Genomic DNA, 18,035 nt, shown 5'->3' on the forward strand with positions numbered 1-18,035 from the left:
CAAAAACCCCTTCCACTCGTGTTGCTGATGATAAAGTTGCAACTGTTAATCAACCACTCATTTGCTTCGGATGTTCGAATCGCGCTGCTTGTCTGACGTCACGATAAATCCACTTGGTTCAAGGTGCTCCGGGTAAAACCTGGCAGTGTTGGTTGAACAGATTATTTCGTGTGGTCATCTCAATTCTCAGGTGAGTCTCCAGGACAATATATCATCAAGAAAAAAACATAAACAACGTCTAATGTATTCCAAATTTGTTTACGTTCCTCATCCGATCACAATTCTCTATCGCATATTATCTGACTTTATGACTTTTGAATGGTTTGTTTTCCCGAGAATTTGATAAATAAACACACGATTCTCTAATTATTCCAGGCCGAAGAATGTTTTTAAAAAAATCACCCATTCTCCTGCTCGTACTTTTTTCGTATGCTAGTGCCCAGGGAAAGACTAAAGATGAGTTAATTAAAGACTTGTACGGAACGAATGATAACAGCACCCCGGAAAATAAGCCCGTAACGAATCGGACCCCAAACTTGCAACCCGACACAAGTGGGGGAATTCCCGGGACGGGTTCCTGCACCTGCGTCCCTTACTACCTCTGCAGCAACGGCTCGGTGAACACGAACGGAGAGGGAATTATTGACATAAGGTATTATTTTAATGTATGCGTTCGGCCAATTAACAAAAACCTCGACGATTTTTCACTAATTAAAAACACGTTACGTAACGCTTTATTATTACCAAAAAACCAGAATCAATGAAGGCCCCTGTGAGAACTACATCGACGTGTGCTGCGAGAAGGGCAACGAGGTGGAGCAGCCCATCACCCCCACGCCCCCGCCCATCAAGCGCACCGGCTGCGGCCACCACAACCCGGACGGCATCGGCTTCCGGATAACCGGAAACACGGAAAACGAGGCCTCGTACGGGGAGTTCCCCTGGATGGTGGCCGTCCTCCGGGAGGAGACCATCGAGGGAAACCCCCAAAAGCTCAACGTCTACCAGTGCGGTGGCGCCCTCATCCACACCCAAGTGGTGGTCACCGCCGCCCACTGCGTCACCGGAAAAAAACAGTTCAAGATCCGGGCCGGCGAGTGGGACACTCAGACCAAGAAAGAGCTCTACCCCCATCAAGACCGCGAGGTGGAGTCCGTGGTGATCCACCCGGAGTTCTACGCGGGGGCCTTGTACAACGACGTTGCGTTGTTGTTTCTCAAAACTCCGGTCGATATCGCCGATAATGTCAACGTTGTGTGCTTGCCCCCGGAAGGGGCAAACGTGGACCACGCCAGGTGCTATGCCAGTGGCTGGGGGAAGGACGTGTTCGGGAAGGAAGGGCGGTACCAGGTGATCTTGAAAAAAATTGACTTGCCGGTGGTTCCCCGGGACAAGTGCCAGGAAGCGTTGAGGAAAACGCGGCTAGGGAAACACTTCGAGTTGCACAAAAGCTTCATCTGCGCCGGGGGCGAGCCCAAGAAAGACACTTGCAAGGGGGACGGCGGGAGTCCGCTCGTTTGCCCGATTCCGGGCCAAAGTGAGAAGTACCAACAAGCCGGAATCGTTGCCTGGGGCATTGGGTGCGGGGAGAACAACACGCCCGGAGTTTACGTCAATTTAGCGCTCTTCAGAAAGTGGATAGACAAGGAAATGAAGCTTAAGAACTTCGACACTTCGGTTTACGAATATTAAATACTCTTGTATCGTCTTCAATAAATAAAGTATTTTGTAAGAGAATGTTTGCTTTATTACCCGGATTTGCCAGTGGGGTGGGGGAGGCCATGTATACCTGTGAGCAAAGAATTTTTAAGTGAGTTTGGCTGCTGTGTTGTAACCTGTTGTTATATAATTGACTCAAGGTGACCGTGGAATCAGTTACAGTACTCTTTGAGAATGTTGAGTGTTATTTTACTGACGGTTTGGTGCGGACTTGTTTGGACGCAAACTGATTTTGTTCCTACAAATTTTGAGGAGGTTACTAAGCCCACTATGGGCGGGTTTGGGGCACAGGAGAAATGTGGCGAAGGCAGTAAAGTTCATTTTAAATGCGTGCCGTACCATCGCTGTGACGGTAACACGAATACCATTATACCGGAGGAGGAAGACACGGATACTAATGATTATAGTTTATTAATTGATATCAGGTAAAATACACACAATTGAAGTCAGTTCTGTGCTTGCTAAAAATATCAGAATGTGTAAACCGGTTTAAAATTGCTTCATTTTTTCTAATTATGGTGACATTGTTATTCGTTGATCCTGCTACGGGAAGTTTCCAATTCTAACTACAAAAATCAGAATTATATTAAATTATGAATATTGCCCATAAATACAATAAAGTTCCGGTAATTGATATAAAATAAATGTGACAAAGGTAAACGCTTGGACTAGAAAAACATGTTTTTCATCTGTAATAAATAACAGCCTGTAATAAAGTAATAATCAGCAATGAAATGAAGGCTTTGTTTTTATTCTATTTCTTATTGAATCAATGTTACAGATAATACGATTCATTCTTGAAATTTTTACCATTTGTGTGATAATTTTTTTTCGGACTTTTTTTTGTTGGAAGAAATTTTTTTTCTCTTTACCCATTTTTAATACTAAAAAAGTACAAGTGCATAGGCTGTCCCAGCGAGTTATAATTACTCTTCTTTACATTACACCAAAACCAAGAACAGTAGAATAAATTGAGTCAGCTTAAAAATAAAATATGAGCTTTACTGATTAAATTTTTTTTTAGAAAGTTGACCAACAGTTAAAAGAAAGAAGAGGTTTTTTCAAAGTTGAATACTATTTTTTTTTAATGGAACAACCTATATTTTATTTTATACATAGAAAAAATCAGTTATTGTTTCAGTGGTCGAAAAAAACAATTAATAATAATTTTTTTTTATTTGTAACATTTTAAGCCTTTTTTTTAAATATCTGAATCCAAAATTATGAAACACGTTTTTCATAGCAACGTGTTTTAAATTAAAATGTTCCAACAATTTTTTTTAAAGTTATGCGAAAATTGAAAAATAATTTTTATTGCTCTGGTTTACTAGGCAAAAAATGTCCATGATTGCTAAAATTCACATTTAATTAGAAAGATAACTTAATATTCTCTGAGAAACATAAACAAAAATTAGGGTGTTTTACCTGTGTAACTGTACTGAATTTTTTAAATTATTCAACTTTTGACAAAATTTATTTTTATGTTAAATAACTAGTACAACTTAAGTTTCTCTTCTTCTGAAAACCTTATTCCTCTAATAGAGTAAAAAAATATACAATAATCTCATATTTATATTTGGAAAAATATATGATCTAATAAGTTTGTATAACTATTATTTAAGACAAAATAACAAATACAGAGGGTCTTGGAAACGTTATTAGCGACTCAAAATGTAACAAAGAATTTTTTAATTATTTGAAATTCTTTTCAAAACCAATTATAACCAAACGGATGAAACAAGTTTAATTAAATCTTGACGAAACGCGTTTGCGTAAAACCGCATAAACCCCTGTTTAATCAAGTTAAGAAATACAACACATTCCTGCAAAAAATGCGCATTGCGTTTTTTAGGCTAGGTGTACCCAAACTATGCTCCAAAGCTCTGGACGTGTGTTGTCAAATACCAAATACCACATCTGAAATTCCACCCACAACAAAACCACAACCAACTGACAACACCCCAAAACCACAACCAACCCCCAACTTAAGCTTCTGTGGTATTCGCAATAACAACGGCATTGATTTTAAAATCACGGGCAATTCGCACAACGAAGCCGAATATGGCGAATTTCCCTGGATGGTAGCAGTTTTGAAAAAAAATTACGACCCATCTGTCGATCAAGGATTCGCCTTGTGTGGAGGCTCACTCATCGCGCCTCGAGTTATTTTAACCGGAGCTCATTGTGTCCACAAGTAAAGTTTTAACTAGTTTCAACACCTTTATCAAATGTAGTAATGTAGGTTTAAACCTGAAGAGATTAAAATACGGGCGGGGGAATGGGACACTCAGACTGAAGACGAGCGATTCCCGTATCAGGAAAGACAAGTCGAGGAAATAATAATTCATGAAGCTTTCAAAGACGGGACGCTTCTGAACGACGTCGCTTTGATAGTTTTGGAAAAACCGTTTCTTAAAGCCAAACACATCGGAACGGTTTGTTTGCCAAACCAGGACCAAGTTATTAGCTCGCAGGAGTGTTTCGGGACGGGTTGGGGGAAAAACGCTTATGGGAGCGAAGGCCAGTACCAAATGATTTTGAAAAAAATAGAGCTCCCAATTGTGCCACACGCGCAGTGCGAAACTGCACTCAGGAAAACCAAATTGGGGAATTTCTTCAAGTTGCACAAGAGTTTTACTTGCGCTGGGGGAATTCCCGGGAGGGACACTTGCACTGTACTATGCCCCCTCTATTTGTGACATTGGTGGTAATTTTTGATTGTAGGGAGACGGGGGAAGTCCCTTGGTTTGCCCAGACCCCGAAAACCCAGCGCGCTACATCCAAGCCGGAATCGTAGCCTGGGGCGTGGGTTGCGGGACAACAACTCCGGGGGTTTACGCTGATGTTGCAAAATTCCGGGGTTGGGTGGACGCGCAAATGGAAAGACTGGAGCTTAGTAATAAGCCTTACACGACCTAGTTGTACATACGATAACTTTTGATCTCGAAATAAACACAAGGCGATAATTGTGCGTTTTTTATTATCAATCCCCACAATTTGCGTGTGCATTTGGGTCATTAACAGAAACCAGTTAGCTAGAATCTCGGAACGTCATAACTGTCTTTTGTAATTAATGGCCACTTTGCATGGAATTAGCGTTTTTTCACAGTTAGCTGGCAGTTGAGTCTCTTTTTAATCAATTCTCAGTGGTCTGCAGTCATTAATTTGTGTAATTATTGATTCAATAACTCTCAAAGATAACCTTCAACCTCGACTGCGTTACAACGAATTTCGTTATTAGGTGGTTTTCCCCCGAGAAAATAAGAAACATTTCACGCTCCGCCTGCTTCAAAACAATCTTTACCCAGTGAAGAAACGTAAGTCATGTGAAGCGGTCGCATTTCTAGTCAAAAAAAGTCTTTCAGAATGAGAGTTTTTTTAATCATTGCTTTAACAAGCCTTGTTTTCGCACAAGACAATAAAGAGGACGCTATAAATAGCATCTTCGGCACGAACAGTTCCTTCGCTGACTTCCTGTCCAACTACGAAGAAGTGACGCCTCCGCCGTTGAAAAGTTTCGGCGCTTTGACGAAATGTGGTGAAGGTGAACAACAAAACCGTTTTGTGTGTGTGCCTTACTACAACTGTGACCCTAACACCAACACCGTGCAAGAAAACGCCGACATTGACGGCACCAACAAAATCAACATTCGGTAAAACCCGACTTTGAAAAATCGCCACTGAGTGTTTGTTTTAGAATGGGCGAGGACGAGCCAAAGTGTGACCATTACTTGGAAATTTGCTGTAAATTGGCCGGTGGTGCGAACTCCTCCAACCTCCAGTCAACACCTCCACCAACCACAACAGCGGCCCCTAACGTCAGGACGGACAAACCGAGGGGAAATAGCACTCAATTGGCCAACTGCGGTGTTAGGAACAGCCAAGGGCTCGATTTTAACTTGATCGGGAGCACGAACGAGGCTAACTTTGGCGAGTTTCCGTGGATGTTGGCTATTTTGAGGAAGAACCCAACCGGTGGCCAGAAACTTGCACTTTGTGGCGGTTCGCTAATCGGCCCACGGGTGATTTTGACCGGAGCCCACTGTGTTCACAAGTAATTCAATCTCGAGTGCCCACTTTTTGCATCAAATTTTTCAGTGGAAAAAACTGTTTTCCCCTAGCTCTTTTAATTTGGCCGTAATCGGCTTTTGAAAATTGAAAAATTTTTTGCGAGATATCGCCTTCAGTTCTCGATATCTTTAACAGTTTCGCCGTAATTGGCGACTGAAAATTGAAAAAAAGTTAAAATGGAAACCTTTTTTTTGCGTTTTTCTCGGAAACTGTAAGACTTAGAGCAACGAACAAAAAACCATCTGGTAGCGCTTAAATTTATCTATTTTTTCGACCAAACCCGGAGCCGCTCCGGGCAACGGTTCCGGCTACAGAGGCGATCAAAGTTTTTCAATAAAAAAATTCATAAAAAAAAACTAAAAGTCGTAGAGAATTGCGGTTTGTTCCATTGAATTCTACGGCTCAGTTTACATATTATATCAATTATTCACAAGAATTAAAAATTTAAAATTTTTTGCTTAAATTTAGGGTAGCCATTTGTCATAGTGAAAAATTTTATTCATTAAAAAAATTCCTAACTCAAAAACTAAAAGTCGTAGAGCAATGCGGTTTGTTCCATTGAATTTAGCGGTTCATTTTCTGTATTATACCAACTTTTCACGAGATGTAAAATTTTCAATTTTTTTGCTCAAATTTCCTGAGTAAAACACTTACTTACCTTCAAAGAGGTGAAAAAAATTTTTTTTTTAAACTAACTCCAGCAAATTTTTTTGGACTTCTATATGTCTTAACAACCTACTAAAGTTGTTAAAAGTCCACAAAAAGTCCAAATGTTCGATTTTTTGATGTTTGATTTTTTCAATTTTCGTCGCAGTTTTTGTCGGTTTTGGGTACCCGGAACATTTGTCGAGCAATAGCTCCGGAACTATTAGAGATAACCCCATAAAGTGTATTATCGTTGGAAAGCTCTTTAAATTATCTATTTTTTTCGAAAAAGATTGTTGTTCTCCGACTAATAGTTTTCGAGCAAATTGCTGCTAAATGCAAAAATTGGTAAAATTTTAAAAAATTCATAACTAAAAAACTATTGGGAATTTGGCAATTTTCTCGATGCCAATCGATTCCCCGGATCATTTTGCATAGGTTTGGATCAAAACAGTTTCACTTTTTACAATAGTTTAGCCGTAGATGAGAAAATAAAAAAAATTAAAAAAAAGTTAACACCCCCCCCTTAAAATCGGTCAATTTTTAAAGTGTTTCAAAATCAAATGAAACCTATTTTATCTTATAGATTTTGATGTGCTCTTTACGATGGAACAAACCGTTTTCTTCTAGCTCTTTTAGTTTGGCCGTAATTGGCGTTTGAAAATTGAAAAATTTTTTGCGAGATATCGCCTTCAGTCCTATGCCATTTTGTAGAGTTTTTTATTGCAAATTTTTTAGTGTTGACGTTAATGATATTAAAGTCAGAGCTGGGGAATGGGACACGCAGACCACCAACGAACGAATCCCCTTTCAGGAGCGAAACGTTGCGCGGAAAATCGTCCATGAGCACTTCCTCAAGGGCAATCTCTACAACGACGTGGCACTGCTTATCCTAGACCGTCCTTTCACCAAAACCGCAAGTGTGGGGACCGTGTGTTTGCCAAACCAGGACCAGCGGTTCAATGCTAATGATTGTTTCGCCACCGGATGGGGGAAGGACTCCTTCGGTAGTAAAATAATTCATACGAGTTGAATGATTTAAGCAAAATTTTTGGTCGCAGGCGATAAAGGCAGATACGCGGTCATTCTGAAAAAAATCCAAATGCCGTTAGTGCAGAACGAGAACTGTCAAAAAGCGCTCAGGGGCACCCGATTAGGGGCGTCTTTTATCCTGCACAGGTCGTTTACGTGTGCCGGAGGTCAGCCAAACCTGGACACTTGTACGGTAAATATTTGCGAAAATTTTGACTACAAGGGGCCAAAAATTGTGTGTTAGGGTGACGGGGGGAGTCCTTTGGTGTGCCCCGACCCTAGCAACCCCAGCCGCTACTTGCAAGTGGGGATAGTCGCGTGGGGGATAGGTTGTGGTGAAAGTCAAATTCCTGGTGTTTACGCCGATGTGGCCACTTTCCGGACTTGGATCGATTTAAGGCTGCAAGAACTGGGCATTAACACCAACTCATACGTGCAGTAATTACGTTATTGTAAATTTATCGTGGCTTAATAAATCTGAAATAATATGCTTGGGCTATATACTTAATCAGCGAACTTTCCGTCTTTTTTTTTAACGAATATTGGTGTTTACTCAATCATAAGCAAACATTTTTCCTGAGTAATACACTTACCTTCAAAGAGGTGAAAAAAATTTTTTTTTTAAACTAACTCCAGCAAATTTTTATGGACTTCTATATGTCTTAACAACCCACTAAAGTTGTTAAAAGTCCACAAAAAGTCCAAATGTTCGATTTTTTGATGTTTGATTTTTTCAATTTTCGTCGCAGTTTTTGTCGGTTTTGGGAACCCGGAACATTTGTCGAGCAATAGCTCCGGAACGATTAGAGATAACCCCATGAAGTGTATTATCGTTGGAAAGCTCTTTAAATTATCTATTTTTTTCAAAAAAGATTGTTGTTCTCCGACTAATAGTTTTCGAGCAAATTGCTGCTAAATGCAAAAATTGGTAAAATTTTAAAAAATTCATAACTAAAAAACTATTGGGAATTTGGCAATTTTCTCGATGCCAATCGATTCCCCGGATCATTTTGCATAGGTATGGATCAAAACAGTTTCACTTTTTACAATAGTTTAGCCGTAAATGAGAAAATAAAAAAAATTAAAAAAAAGTTAACACCCCCCCTTAAAATCGGTCAATTTTTAAAGTGTCTCAAAATCAAATGAAACCTATTCTATCTTATAGATTTTGATGTGCTCTTTACGATGGAACAAACCGTTTTCTTCTAGCTCTTTTAGTTTGGCCGTAATCGGCGTTTGAAAATTGAAAAATTTTTTGCGAGATATCGCTTTGAGTCCTATGCTATTTTGTAGAGTTTTTTATTCCGGTTATCCTCCATTTTTCCGTTTCTCGATATCTTTAATAGTTTCGCCGTAATTGGCGATTGAAAATTAAAAAAAAGTGAAAATGGAAACCTTTTTTTGCGTTTTTCTCGGAAACTGTAAGACTTAGAGCAACGAACAAAAAACCATCTGATAGCGCTTAATTTTATCTATTTTTTCGACCAAACCCGGAGCCGCTCCGGGCGACGGTTCCGGCTACAGAGGCGATCAAAGTTTTTCACTAAAAAAATTCATAAAAAAAAAACTAAAAGTCGTAGAGAATTGCGGTTTGTTCCATTGAATTCTACGGCTCATTTTACATATTATATCAATTTTTCACAAGAATTAAAAATTTAAAATTTTTTGCTTAAATTTAGGGTAGCCATTTGTCATAGTGAAAAATTTTATTCATTAAAAAAATTCATAACTCAAAAACTAAAAGTCGTAGAGCAATGCGGTTTGTTCCATTGAATTTAGCGGTTCATTTTCTGTATTATACCAACTTTTCACGAGATTTAAAATTTTCAATTTTTTTGCTCAAATTTCCTGAGTAATACACTTACTTACCTTCAAAGAGGTGAAAAAAAATTTTTTTTTAAACTAACTCCAGCAAATTTTTATGGACTTCTATATGTCTTAACAACCCACTAAAGTTGTTAAAAGTCCACAAAAAGTCCAAATGTTCGATTTTTTGATGTTTGATTTTTTCAATTTTCGTCGCAGTTTTTGTCGGTTTTGGGAACCCGGAACATTTGTCGAGCAATAGCTCCGGAACGATTAGAGATAACCCCATGAAGTGTATTATCGTTGGAAAGCTCTTTAAATTATCTATTTTTTTCAAAAAAGATTGTTGTTCTCCGACTAATAGTTTTCGAGCAAATTGCTGCTAAATGCAAAAATTGGTAAAATTTTAAAAAATTCATAACTAAAAAACTATTGGGAATTTGGCAATTTTCTCGATGCCAATCGATTCCCCGGATCATTCTGCATAGGTATGGATCAAAACAGTTTCACTTTTTACAATAGTTTAGCCGTAAATGAGAAAATAAAAAAAATTAAAAAAAAGTTAACACCCCCCCCTTAAAATCGGTCAATTTTTAAAGTGTCTCAAAATCAAATGAAACCTATTCTATCTTATAGATTTTGATGTGCTCTTTACGATGGAACAAACCGTTTTCTTCTAGCTCTTTTAGTTTGGCCGTAATCGGCGTTTGAAAATTGAAAAATTTTTTGCGAGATATCGCCTTGAGTCCTATGCCATTTTGTAGAGTTTTTTATTCCGGTTATCCTCCATTTTTCCGTTTCTCGATATCTTTAATAGTTTCGCCGTAATTGGCGATTGAAAATTGAAAAAAAGTGAAAATGGAAACCTTTTTTTGCGTTTTTCTCGGAAACTGTAAGACTTAGAGCAACGAACAAAAAACCATCTGATAGCGCTTAATTTTATCTATTTTTTCGACCAAACCCGGAGCCGCTCCGGGCAACGGTTCCGGCTACAGAGGCGATCAAAGTTTTTCACTAAAAAAATTCATAAAAAAAAAACTAAAAGTCGTAGAGAATTGCGGTTTGTTCCATTGAATTCTACGGCTCATTTTACATATTATATCAATTTTTCACAAGAATTAAAAAATTAAAATTTTTTGCTTAAATTTAGGGTAGCCATTTGTCATAGTGAAAAATTTTATTCATTAAAAAAATTCATAATTCAAAAACTAAAAGTCGTAGAGCAATGCGGTTTGTTCTATTGAATTTAGCGGCTCATTTTACATATTATATCAATTTTTCACAAGAATTAAAAATTTAAAATTTTTTGCTTAAATTTAGGGTAGCCATTTGTCATAGTGAAAAATTTTATTCATTAAAAAAATTCATAACTCAAAAACTAAAAGTCGTAGAGCAATGCGGTTTGTTCCATTGAATTTAGCGGTTCATTTTCTGTATTATACCAACTTTTCACGAGATTTAAAATTTTCAATTTTTTTGCTCAAATTTCCTGAGTTACTTACTTACCTTCAAAGAGGTGAAAAAAAATTTTTTTTTAAACTAACTCCAGCAAATTTTTATGGACTTCTATATGTCTTAACAACCCACTAAAGTTGTTAAAAGTCCACAAAAAGTCCAAATGTTCGATTTTTTGATGTTTGATTTTTTCAATTTTTGTCGCAGTTTTTGTCGGTTTTGGGAACCCGGAACATTTGTCGAGCAACAGCTCCGGAACGATTAGAGATAACCCCATGAAGTGTATTATCGTTGGAAAGCTCTTTAAATTATCTATTTTTTTCAAAAAAGATTGTTGTTCTCCGACTAATAGTTTTCGAGCAAATTGCTGCTAAATGCAAAAATTGGTAAAATTTTAAAAAATTCATAACTAAAAAACTATTGGGAATTTGGCAATTTTCTCGATGCCAATCGATTCCCCGGATCATTTTGCATAGGTATGGATCAAAACAGTTTCACTTTTTACAATAGTTTAGCCGTAAATGAGAAAATAAAAAAAATTAAAAAAAAGTTAACACCCCCCCCTTAAAATCGGTCAATTTTTAAAGTGTCTCAAAATCAAATGAAACCTATTCTATCTTATAGATTTTGATGTGCTCTTTACGATGGAACAAACCGTTTTCTTCTAGCTCTTTTAGTTTGGCCGTAATCGGCGTTTGAAAATTGAAAAATTTTTTGCGAGATATCGCCTTCAGTCCTATGCCATTTTGTAGAGTTTTTTATTCCGGTTATCCTCCATTTTTCCGTTTCTCGATATCTTTAATAGTTTCGCCGTAATTGGCGATTGAAAATTGAAAAAAAGTGAAAATGGAAACCTTTTTTTGCGTTTTTCTCGGAAACTGTAAGACTTAGAGCAACGAACAAAAAACCATCTGATAGCGCTTAATTTTATCTATTTTTTCGACCAAACCCGGAGCCGCTCCGGGCGACGGTTCCGGCTACAGAGGCGATCAAAGTTTTTCACTAAAAAAATTCATAAAAAAAAAACTAAAAGTCGTAGAGAATTGCGGTTTGTTCCATTGAATTCTACGGCTCATTTTACATATTATATCAATTTTTCACAAGAATTAAAAATTTAAAATTTTTTGCTTAAATTTAGGGTAGCCATTTGTCATAGTGAAAAATTTTATTCATTAAAAAAATTCATAATTCAAAAACTAAAAGTCGTAGAGCAATGCGGTTGGTTCTATTGAATTTAGCGGCTCATTTTACATATTATATCAATTTTTCACAAGAATTAAAAATTTAAAATTTTTTGCTTAAATTTAGGGTAGCCATTTGTCATAGTGAAAAATTTTATTCATTAAAAAAATTCATAATTCAAAAACTAAAAGTCGTAGAGCAATGCGGTTCGTTCCATTGAATTTAGCGGTTCATTTTCTGTATTATACCAACTTTTCACGAGATTTAAAATTTTCAATTTTTTTGCTCAAATTTCCTGAGTTACTTACTTACCTTCAAAGAGGTGAAAAAAAATTTTTTTTTAAACTAACTCCAGCAAATTTTTATGGACTTCTATATGTCTTAACAACCCACTAAAGTTGTTAAAAGTCCACAAAAAGTCCAAATGTTCGATTTTTTGATGTTTGATTTTTTCAATTTTTGTCGCAGTTTTTGTCGGTTTTGGGAACCCGGAACATTTGTCGAGCAACAGCTCCGGAACGATTAGAGATAACCCCATGAAGTGTATTATCGTTGGAAAGCTCTTTAAATTATCTATTTTTTTCAAAAAAGATTGTTGTTCTCCGACTAATAGTTTTCGAGCAAATTGCTGCTAAATGCAAAAATTGGTAAAATTTTAAAAAATTCATAACTAAAAAACTATTGGGAATTTGGCAATTTTCTCGATGCCAATCGATTCCCCGGATCATTTTGCATAGGTATGGATCAAAACAGTTTCACTTTTTACAATAGTTTAGCCGTAAATGAGAAAATAAAAAAAATTAAAAAAAAGTTAACACCCCCCCCTTAAAATCGGTCAATTTTTAAAGTGTCTCAAAATCAAATGAAACCTATTCTATCTTATAGATTTTGATGTGCTCTTTACGATGGAACAAACCGTTTTCTTCTAGCTCTTTTAGTTTGGCCGTAATCGGCGTTTGAAAATTGAAAAATTTTTTGCGAGATATCGCTTTGAGTCCTATGCTATTTTGTAGAGTTTTTTATTCCGGTTATCCTCCATTTTTCCGTTTCTCGATATCTTTAATAGTTTCGCCGTAATTGGCGATTGAAAATTAAAAAAAAGTGAAAATGGAAACCTTTTTTTGCGTTTTTCTCGGAAACTGTAAGACTTAGAGCAACGAACAAAAAACCATCTGATAGCGCTTAATTTTATCTATTTTTTCGACCAAACCCGGAGCCGCTCCGGGCGACGGTTCCGGCTACAGAGGCGATCAAAGTTTTTCACTAAAAAAATTCATAAAAAAAAAACTAAAAGTCGTAGAGAATTGCGGTTTGTTCCATTGAATTCTACGGCTCATTTTACATATTATATCAATTTTTCACAAGAATTAAAAATTTAAAATTTTTTGCTTAAATTTAGGGTAGCCATTTGTCATAGTGAAAAATTTTATTCATTAAAAAAATTCATAACTCAAAAACTAAAAGTCGTAGAGCAATGCGGTTCGTTCCATTGAATTTAGCGGTTCATTTTCTGTATTATACCAACTTTTCACGAGATTTAAAATTTTCAATTTTTTTGCTCAAATTTCCTGAGTAATACACTTACTTACCTTCAAAGAGGTGAAAAAAAATTTTTTTTTAAACTAACTCCAGCAAATTTTTATGGACTTCTATATGTCTTAACAACCCACTAAAGTTGTTAAAAGTCCACAAAAAGTCCAAATGTTCGATTTTTTGATGTTTGATTTTTTCAATTTTCGTCGCAGTTTTTGTCGGTTTTGGGAACCCGGAACATTTGTCGAGCAATAGCTCCGGAACGATTAGAGATAACCCCATGAAGTGTATTATCGTTGGAAAGCTCTTTAAATTATCTATTTTTTTCAAAAAAGATTGTTGTTCTCCGACTAATAGTTTTCGAGCAAATTGCTGCTAAATGCAAAAATTGGTAAAATTTTAAAAAATTCATAACTAAAAAACTATTGGGAATTTGGCAATTTTCTCGATGCCAATCGATTCCCCGGATCATTTTGCATAGGTATGGATCAAAACAGTTTCACTTTTTACAATAGTTTAGCCGTAAACGAGAAAATAAAAAAAATTAAAAAAAAGTTAACACCCCCCCCTTAAAATCGGTCAATTTTTAAAGTGTCTCAAAATCAAATGAAACCTATTCTATCTTATAGATTTTGATGTGCTCTTTACGATGGAACAAACCGTTTTCTTCTAGCTCTTTTAGTTTGGCCGTAATCGGCGTTTGAAAATTGAAAAATTTTTTGCGAGATATCGCCTTGAGTCCTATGCCATTTTGTAGAGTTTTTTATTCCGGTTATCCTCCATTTTTCCGTTTCTCGATATCTTTAATAGTTTCGCCGTAATTGGCGATTGAAAATTGAAAAAAAGTGAAAATGGAAACCTTTTTTTGCGTTTTTCTCGGAAACTGTAAGACTTAGAGCAACGAACAAAAAATCATCTGATAGCGCTTAATTTTATCTATTTTTTCGACCAAACCCGGAGCCGCTCCGGGCGACGGTTCCGGCTACAGAGGCGATCAAAGTTTTTCACTAAAAAAATTCATAAAAAAAAAACTAAAAGTCGTAGAGAATTGCGGTTTGTTCCATTGAATTCTACGGCTCATTTTACATATTATATCAATTTTTCACAAGAATTAAAAATTTAAAATTTTTTGCTTAAATTTAGGGTAGCCATTTGTCATAGTGAAAAATTTTATTCATTAAAAAAATTCATAATTCAAAAACTAAAAGTCGTAGAGCAATGCGGTTTGTTCCATTGAATTTGGCGGCTCATTTTACATATTATATCAATTTTTCACAAGAATTAAAAATTTAAAATTTTTTGCTTAAATTTAGGGTAGCCATTTGTCATAGTGAAAAATTTTATTCATTAAAAAAATTTATAACTCGAAAACTAAAAGTCGTAGAGCAATGCGGTTTGTTCTATTGAATTTAGCGGCTCATTTTACATATTATATCAATTTTTCACAAGAATTAAAAATTTAAAATTTTTTGCCTAAATTTAGGGTAGCCATTTGTCATAGTGGAAAATTTTATCCAACAAAAAAATTCATAACTCGAAAACTAAAAGTCGTAGAGCAATGCGGTTTGTTCCATTGAATTCAGCGGCTCATTTTGCGTATAAAACCATCTTTCAACAAGATGTAAACTTTTAAAGTGTTTTGCTAAAAATTAAGATATGCAATATCTATAGTTAAAAATTGTATTAATCAAAAAAAATCCTAACTCGAACACTAAAAGTCGTAGGAATTCATTTTACACCATTCCTTCTTTTGTAATGTCGACGATTTCAACTGTAGTTTTTGTTCGGTATTTTTTTATTTTTGGAGGTAATACCAAATAAGCTAGAATTTTCTAGGGCGACGGTGGTAGTCCTTTAGTGTGTTATGACAAGTCCCATCGTTATTTTCAAGTGTGTATTGTTTCATGGAGACTTTACGGAAATCAAGTCGGAAAAGCGGTCACCTGACACAATTTAGCCCTTGGATTGACGCAAAATTAGTTGCGCTTGGTTGCACAGCAATTTCTTCTACTCCTTCACACTAATTGACTTATTTGTTTATTAATAATAAAAAATCTACACAACATAAGGACGTCCGCTAGTACCGATCATTTTTTTATCAATCCAGTTTCGCAAAAACGCGACGTCCGCATAAGCCCCTGGTACATCCTTGGTGGCGCACCCCAGCCCCCACGAAACGATCCCCACTTGTTGGAACCGCTCAGTTCCAGCCATTTGGCAAACTAGAGGCCCTCCCCCGTCCCCAGTGCACGCGTCTTCGCCCTCCTCACCCCCAGCACACATGAAGCTCTGGTGGAGGTGAAACCGTGATGCCTTTAACCTCGTTTTCCTGAACCTCCTATGACACTCAAGCTTGGGCATTGGTGACACTTTAACCTTTTTCAAAATGTGTTCGGTTTCGTTTTTATCGAATTCTTTCTGCCCCCAACCGCTCACAAAACAACTGCCGGAAGTGGTCTCAGTGCCTGGCGGCGGTAAACAAACAACATTGATATGTGAAGCTAAGTCCACTCTTAAATTTAGGAAAAGCAAGGCGATGTCGTATTGGAGATTGCGTCTGTCGTAGTTTTCGTGAACCACCTTCCGGACTACGTCTCGGTCTTGGTGTTGGTACAGTTCTTGGGTCGATTGACTGTCCCACTCACCGGCCCTGATTTTGTAACTTCCAGCCGCAGTAACGCAATGTGCTGCAGTCAGGACGACTGCAGGGTGGATTAAAGAGCCTCCACATTTGTAAAAGTGTTTAGAACCGCCTTCACTTTTGTGAAACACTGCAACCATCCACGGGAATTCGCCAAATTGAGACTGGTTACTTGCAGTCTCCGCTATCTCAATGTTGCGATAGCCGCAACCGACGTTTTTCACTGGCTCGAGATTTTTCACTAACCTTGACTGTGTTATTTGCGATTTGTCGCAACAATAGTCAATGTTACTGTAACAAGAGTCTTCACCTTCCAACATTCTAGAAGACAGTATTGGAAATTTGTTTTTTTTTTTGGCGCTTTACTACCTTAAATCAATTAGTCCTTTGCCGTTGGTGTTAATTTTACCATTTTTGCAAAGATAGAAAGGCACACATTCACAACTAGATGCCTCTTTTGTGGTAACAATTTGGGCATGACTTACTGATACGTAAAGAAAAAACAGGAAGTAACCTTTTGTTGACAACATCGTTGACTGTGCTTGAAATAACCTCGGCTAAGTATAAGATAATCATTTTATTTTTATTAACATTCACATTAATCGCATGCGCATTTAAACAAATCACTGAATTGTGAAATTCCTCGTCTGCGTTTGAAGATAAATGCAAAAATTGGTAAAATTTAAAAAAATTCATATCTAAGAAACTATTGGGAATTTGGCAATTTTCATGACGCCAATCGATTTCCCTAATCATTCTGCATGGATAAGGATTAAAATAGTTCCACTTTTTCAAATAGTTTAGTCGTAATTGACAAAATAAAAAAAATTAAAAAGAAGTTTTACATAAAAAAATTCATAACTCGAAAACTAAAAGTGATAGAGCAACGCGGTTTGTTCCAGTGAATTCAGCGGTTTATTCTCTGTGTTACGCCAACTTTTAACGAGATTTAAAATTCCAATTTTTTTGCTAAAATTGCCTGAGTAATAAATACACTTACCTTCAAGAAAGTGAAAAAATTAAATTAGTTTAAAACTCGGTCTATCATAGTTTTTTAGACTTGCATATGCCTTAACAACTTTCTAGAGTTGTTAAAAGTAGAAAAAAATATTTGCTTCGATTTTTGCAGTTTTGATTGTTGCAATTTTTGTCGCAATTTTGGTCGATTCTGGGTACCCGGAACATTTGTCAAGCAATAACTCCGGAACTGTTGGAGATAACTCTATAAAGTGTATTATTGTTGGAAAGCTCTTTTAATTATCTATCTTTCTAAAAAAAGATCATTGTGTTCCGACAAACAGTTTTCGAGAAAATTGTAAATAAAAGGAAAACAGTTGGTAAAATTTTAAAAAAATTGTGACTAAAAAACTATTAAGAATTTATCGATTTTCTCAACGCCAATCGATTCCCCAGATTATTTTACATATGTTAGAGCCAAAATAGTTTCACTTTTTCGAATAGTATTGCCGTAATTTATTTTATTTAATTTGAAAAATGGTGGATGCGCCGAGTTATTTTTCAAAAAATTCATAACTCGAAAATTAAAAGTCGTAGAGCAAAACGGTTTATACCAGTGAATTCAGCGGTTCATTTTCTGTGTTATACCAATTTCTAACAAGATCTAACATTTTGGTTTTTTTTTCTTAAAATTTTCTGAGTAATTACTTACGTTCAAAAAGGTGAAAAAATTTAATTTTTTTAAATTCATTCTATCATAGTTTTTTAGACTTTTATATGCCTTTACATTCCTGTTAAAAGTCCAAAAAAAGTCTATATGTTCGATTTTTTGATGTTTGATTTTTTCAATTTTTGTCGCGATTTTGGTCGATTCCGGGTATCCGGATCATTTATCGAGCAATAACTCCAGAACTATTAGAGATAACCCTATAAAGTGTACTATCGTTGGAAAGCTCTTTCAATTATCTATCTTTTCCAAAAAGATCATTGTGCT

At 36.2% G+C, this 18,035-nt stretch overlaps 4 protein-coding genes across 4 annotated transcripts; 3 read left to right on the forward strand and 1 right to left on the reverse strand.

Annotated features, from left to right (window-relative positions):
* The first annotated feature begins 10 nt into the window (after window positions 1-10).
* On the forward strand, window positions 11-1,737 carry LOC657085 (serine protease H2). Its single transcript, XM_963565.5, has 3 exons — window positions 11-190; window positions 376-652; window positions 756-1,737. The coding sequence occupies exons 2-3, from the start codon at window positions 384-386 to the stop codon at window positions 1,690-1,692; spliced, it is 1,206 nt and encodes a 401-aa protein (XP_968658.1). The 5' UTR covers window positions 11-190; window positions 376-383; the 3' UTR covers window positions 1,693-1,737.
* Window positions 1,738-1,794: 57 nt separating this feature from the next.
* Window positions 1,795-4,685, forward strand: LOC657004 (serine protease H3). The gene is made up of 4 exons (XM_963493.4): window positions 1,795-2,144; window positions 3,572-3,913; window positions 3,962-4,394; window positions 4,444-4,685. Exons 1-4 carry the CDS (start codon window positions 1,894-1,896, stop codon window positions 4,636-4,638), a joined length of 1,221 nt encoding a protein of 406 aa, XP_968586.1. The 5' UTR covers window positions 1,795-1,893; the 3' UTR covers window positions 4,639-4,685.
* Window positions 4,686-4,846: 161 nt separating this feature from the next.
* On the forward strand, window positions 4,847-7,955 carry LOC656917 (phenoloxidase-activating factor 2). Its single transcript, XM_008192119.3, has 6 exons — window positions 4,847-5,036; window positions 5,085-5,372; window positions 5,417-5,773; window positions 7,174-7,442; window positions 7,497-7,660; window positions 7,712-7,955. The coding sequence occupies exons 2-6, from the start codon at window positions 5,086-5,088 to the stop codon at window positions 7,907-7,909; spliced, it is 1,275 nt and encodes a 424-aa protein (XP_008190341.1). The 5' UTR covers window positions 4,847-5,036; window position 5,085; the 3' UTR covers window positions 7,910-7,955.
* Window positions 7,956-15,457: 7,502 nt separating this feature from the next.
* On the reverse strand, window positions 15,458-16,643 carry LOC656833 (serine protease H29). The gene is made up of 2 exons (XM_963334.4): window positions 16,454-16,643; window positions 15,458-16,405 (listed from the first exon to the last, which is right to left on the reverse strand). The coding sequence occupies exons 1-2, from the start codon at window positions 16,612-16,614 to the stop codon at window positions 15,499-15,501; spliced, it is 1,068 nt and encodes a 355-aa protein (XP_968427.1). The 5' UTR covers window positions 16,615-16,643; the 3' UTR covers window positions 15,458-15,498.
* Between the last annotated feature and the right edge of the window lie 1,392 nt (window positions 16,644-18,035).

The sequence above is a fragment of the Tribolium castaneum genome, chromosome 4 (assembly GCF_031307605.1).
Source record: "Tribolium castaneum strain GA2 chromosome 4, icTriCast1.1, whole genome shotgun sequence".
NCBI lineage: Eukaryota > Metazoa > Arthropoda > Insecta > Coleoptera > Tenebrionidae > Tribolium > Tribolium castaneum.

What these genes read in the sequence shown, in the direction of transcription:
- LOC657085 (XM_963565.5), top strand. Translation starts at nt 384, where the DNA reads ATGTTTTTAAAAAAATCACCCATTCTCCTGCTCGTACTTTTTTCGTAT. An exon ending in GAGGGAATTATTGACATAAG is followed by an intron (nt 653 to 755) that starts GTATTATTTTAA and finishes CCAAAAAACCAG; the next exon opens with AATCAATGAAGGCCCCTGTG.
- LOC656833 (XM_963334.4), bottom strand. Translation starts at nt 16,614, where the DNA reads ATGTTGTCAACAAAAGGTTACTTCCTGTTTTTTCTTTACGTATCAGTA. An exon ending in AAAGGACTAATTGATTTAAG is followed by an intron (nt 16,406 to 16,453) that starts GTAGTAAAGCGC and finishes ACTGTCTTCTAG; the next exon opens with AATGTTGGAAGGTGAAGACT.
- LOC657004 (XM_963493.4), top strand. Translation starts at nt 1,894, where the DNA reads ATGTTGAGTGTTATTTTACTGACGGTTTGGTGCGGACTTGTTTGGACG. An exon ending in AGTTTATTAATTGATATCAG is followed by an intron (nt 2,145 to 3,571) that starts GTAAAATACACA and finishes TGCGTTTTTTAG; the next exon opens with GCTAGGTGTACCCAAACTAT. An exon ending in GGAGCTCATTGTGTCCACAA is followed by an intron (nt 3,914 to 3,961) that starts GTAAAGTTTTAA and finishes GTAGTAATGTAG; the next exon opens with GTTTAAACCTGAAGAGATTA.
- LOC656917 (XM_008192119.3), top strand. Translation starts at nt 5,086, where the DNA reads ATGAGAGTTTTTTTAATCATTGCTTTAACAAGCCTTGTTTTCGCACAA. An exon ending in ATGGGGGAAGGACTCCTTCG is followed by an intron (nt 7,443 to 7,496) that starts GTAGTAAAATAA and finishes TTTTGGTCGCAG; the next exon opens with GCGATAAAGGCAGATACGCG. An exon ending in CAAACCTGGACACTTGTACG is followed by an intron (nt 7,661 to 7,711) that starts GTAAATATTTGC and finishes ATTGTGTGTTAG; the next exon opens with GGTGACGGGGGGAGTCCTTT.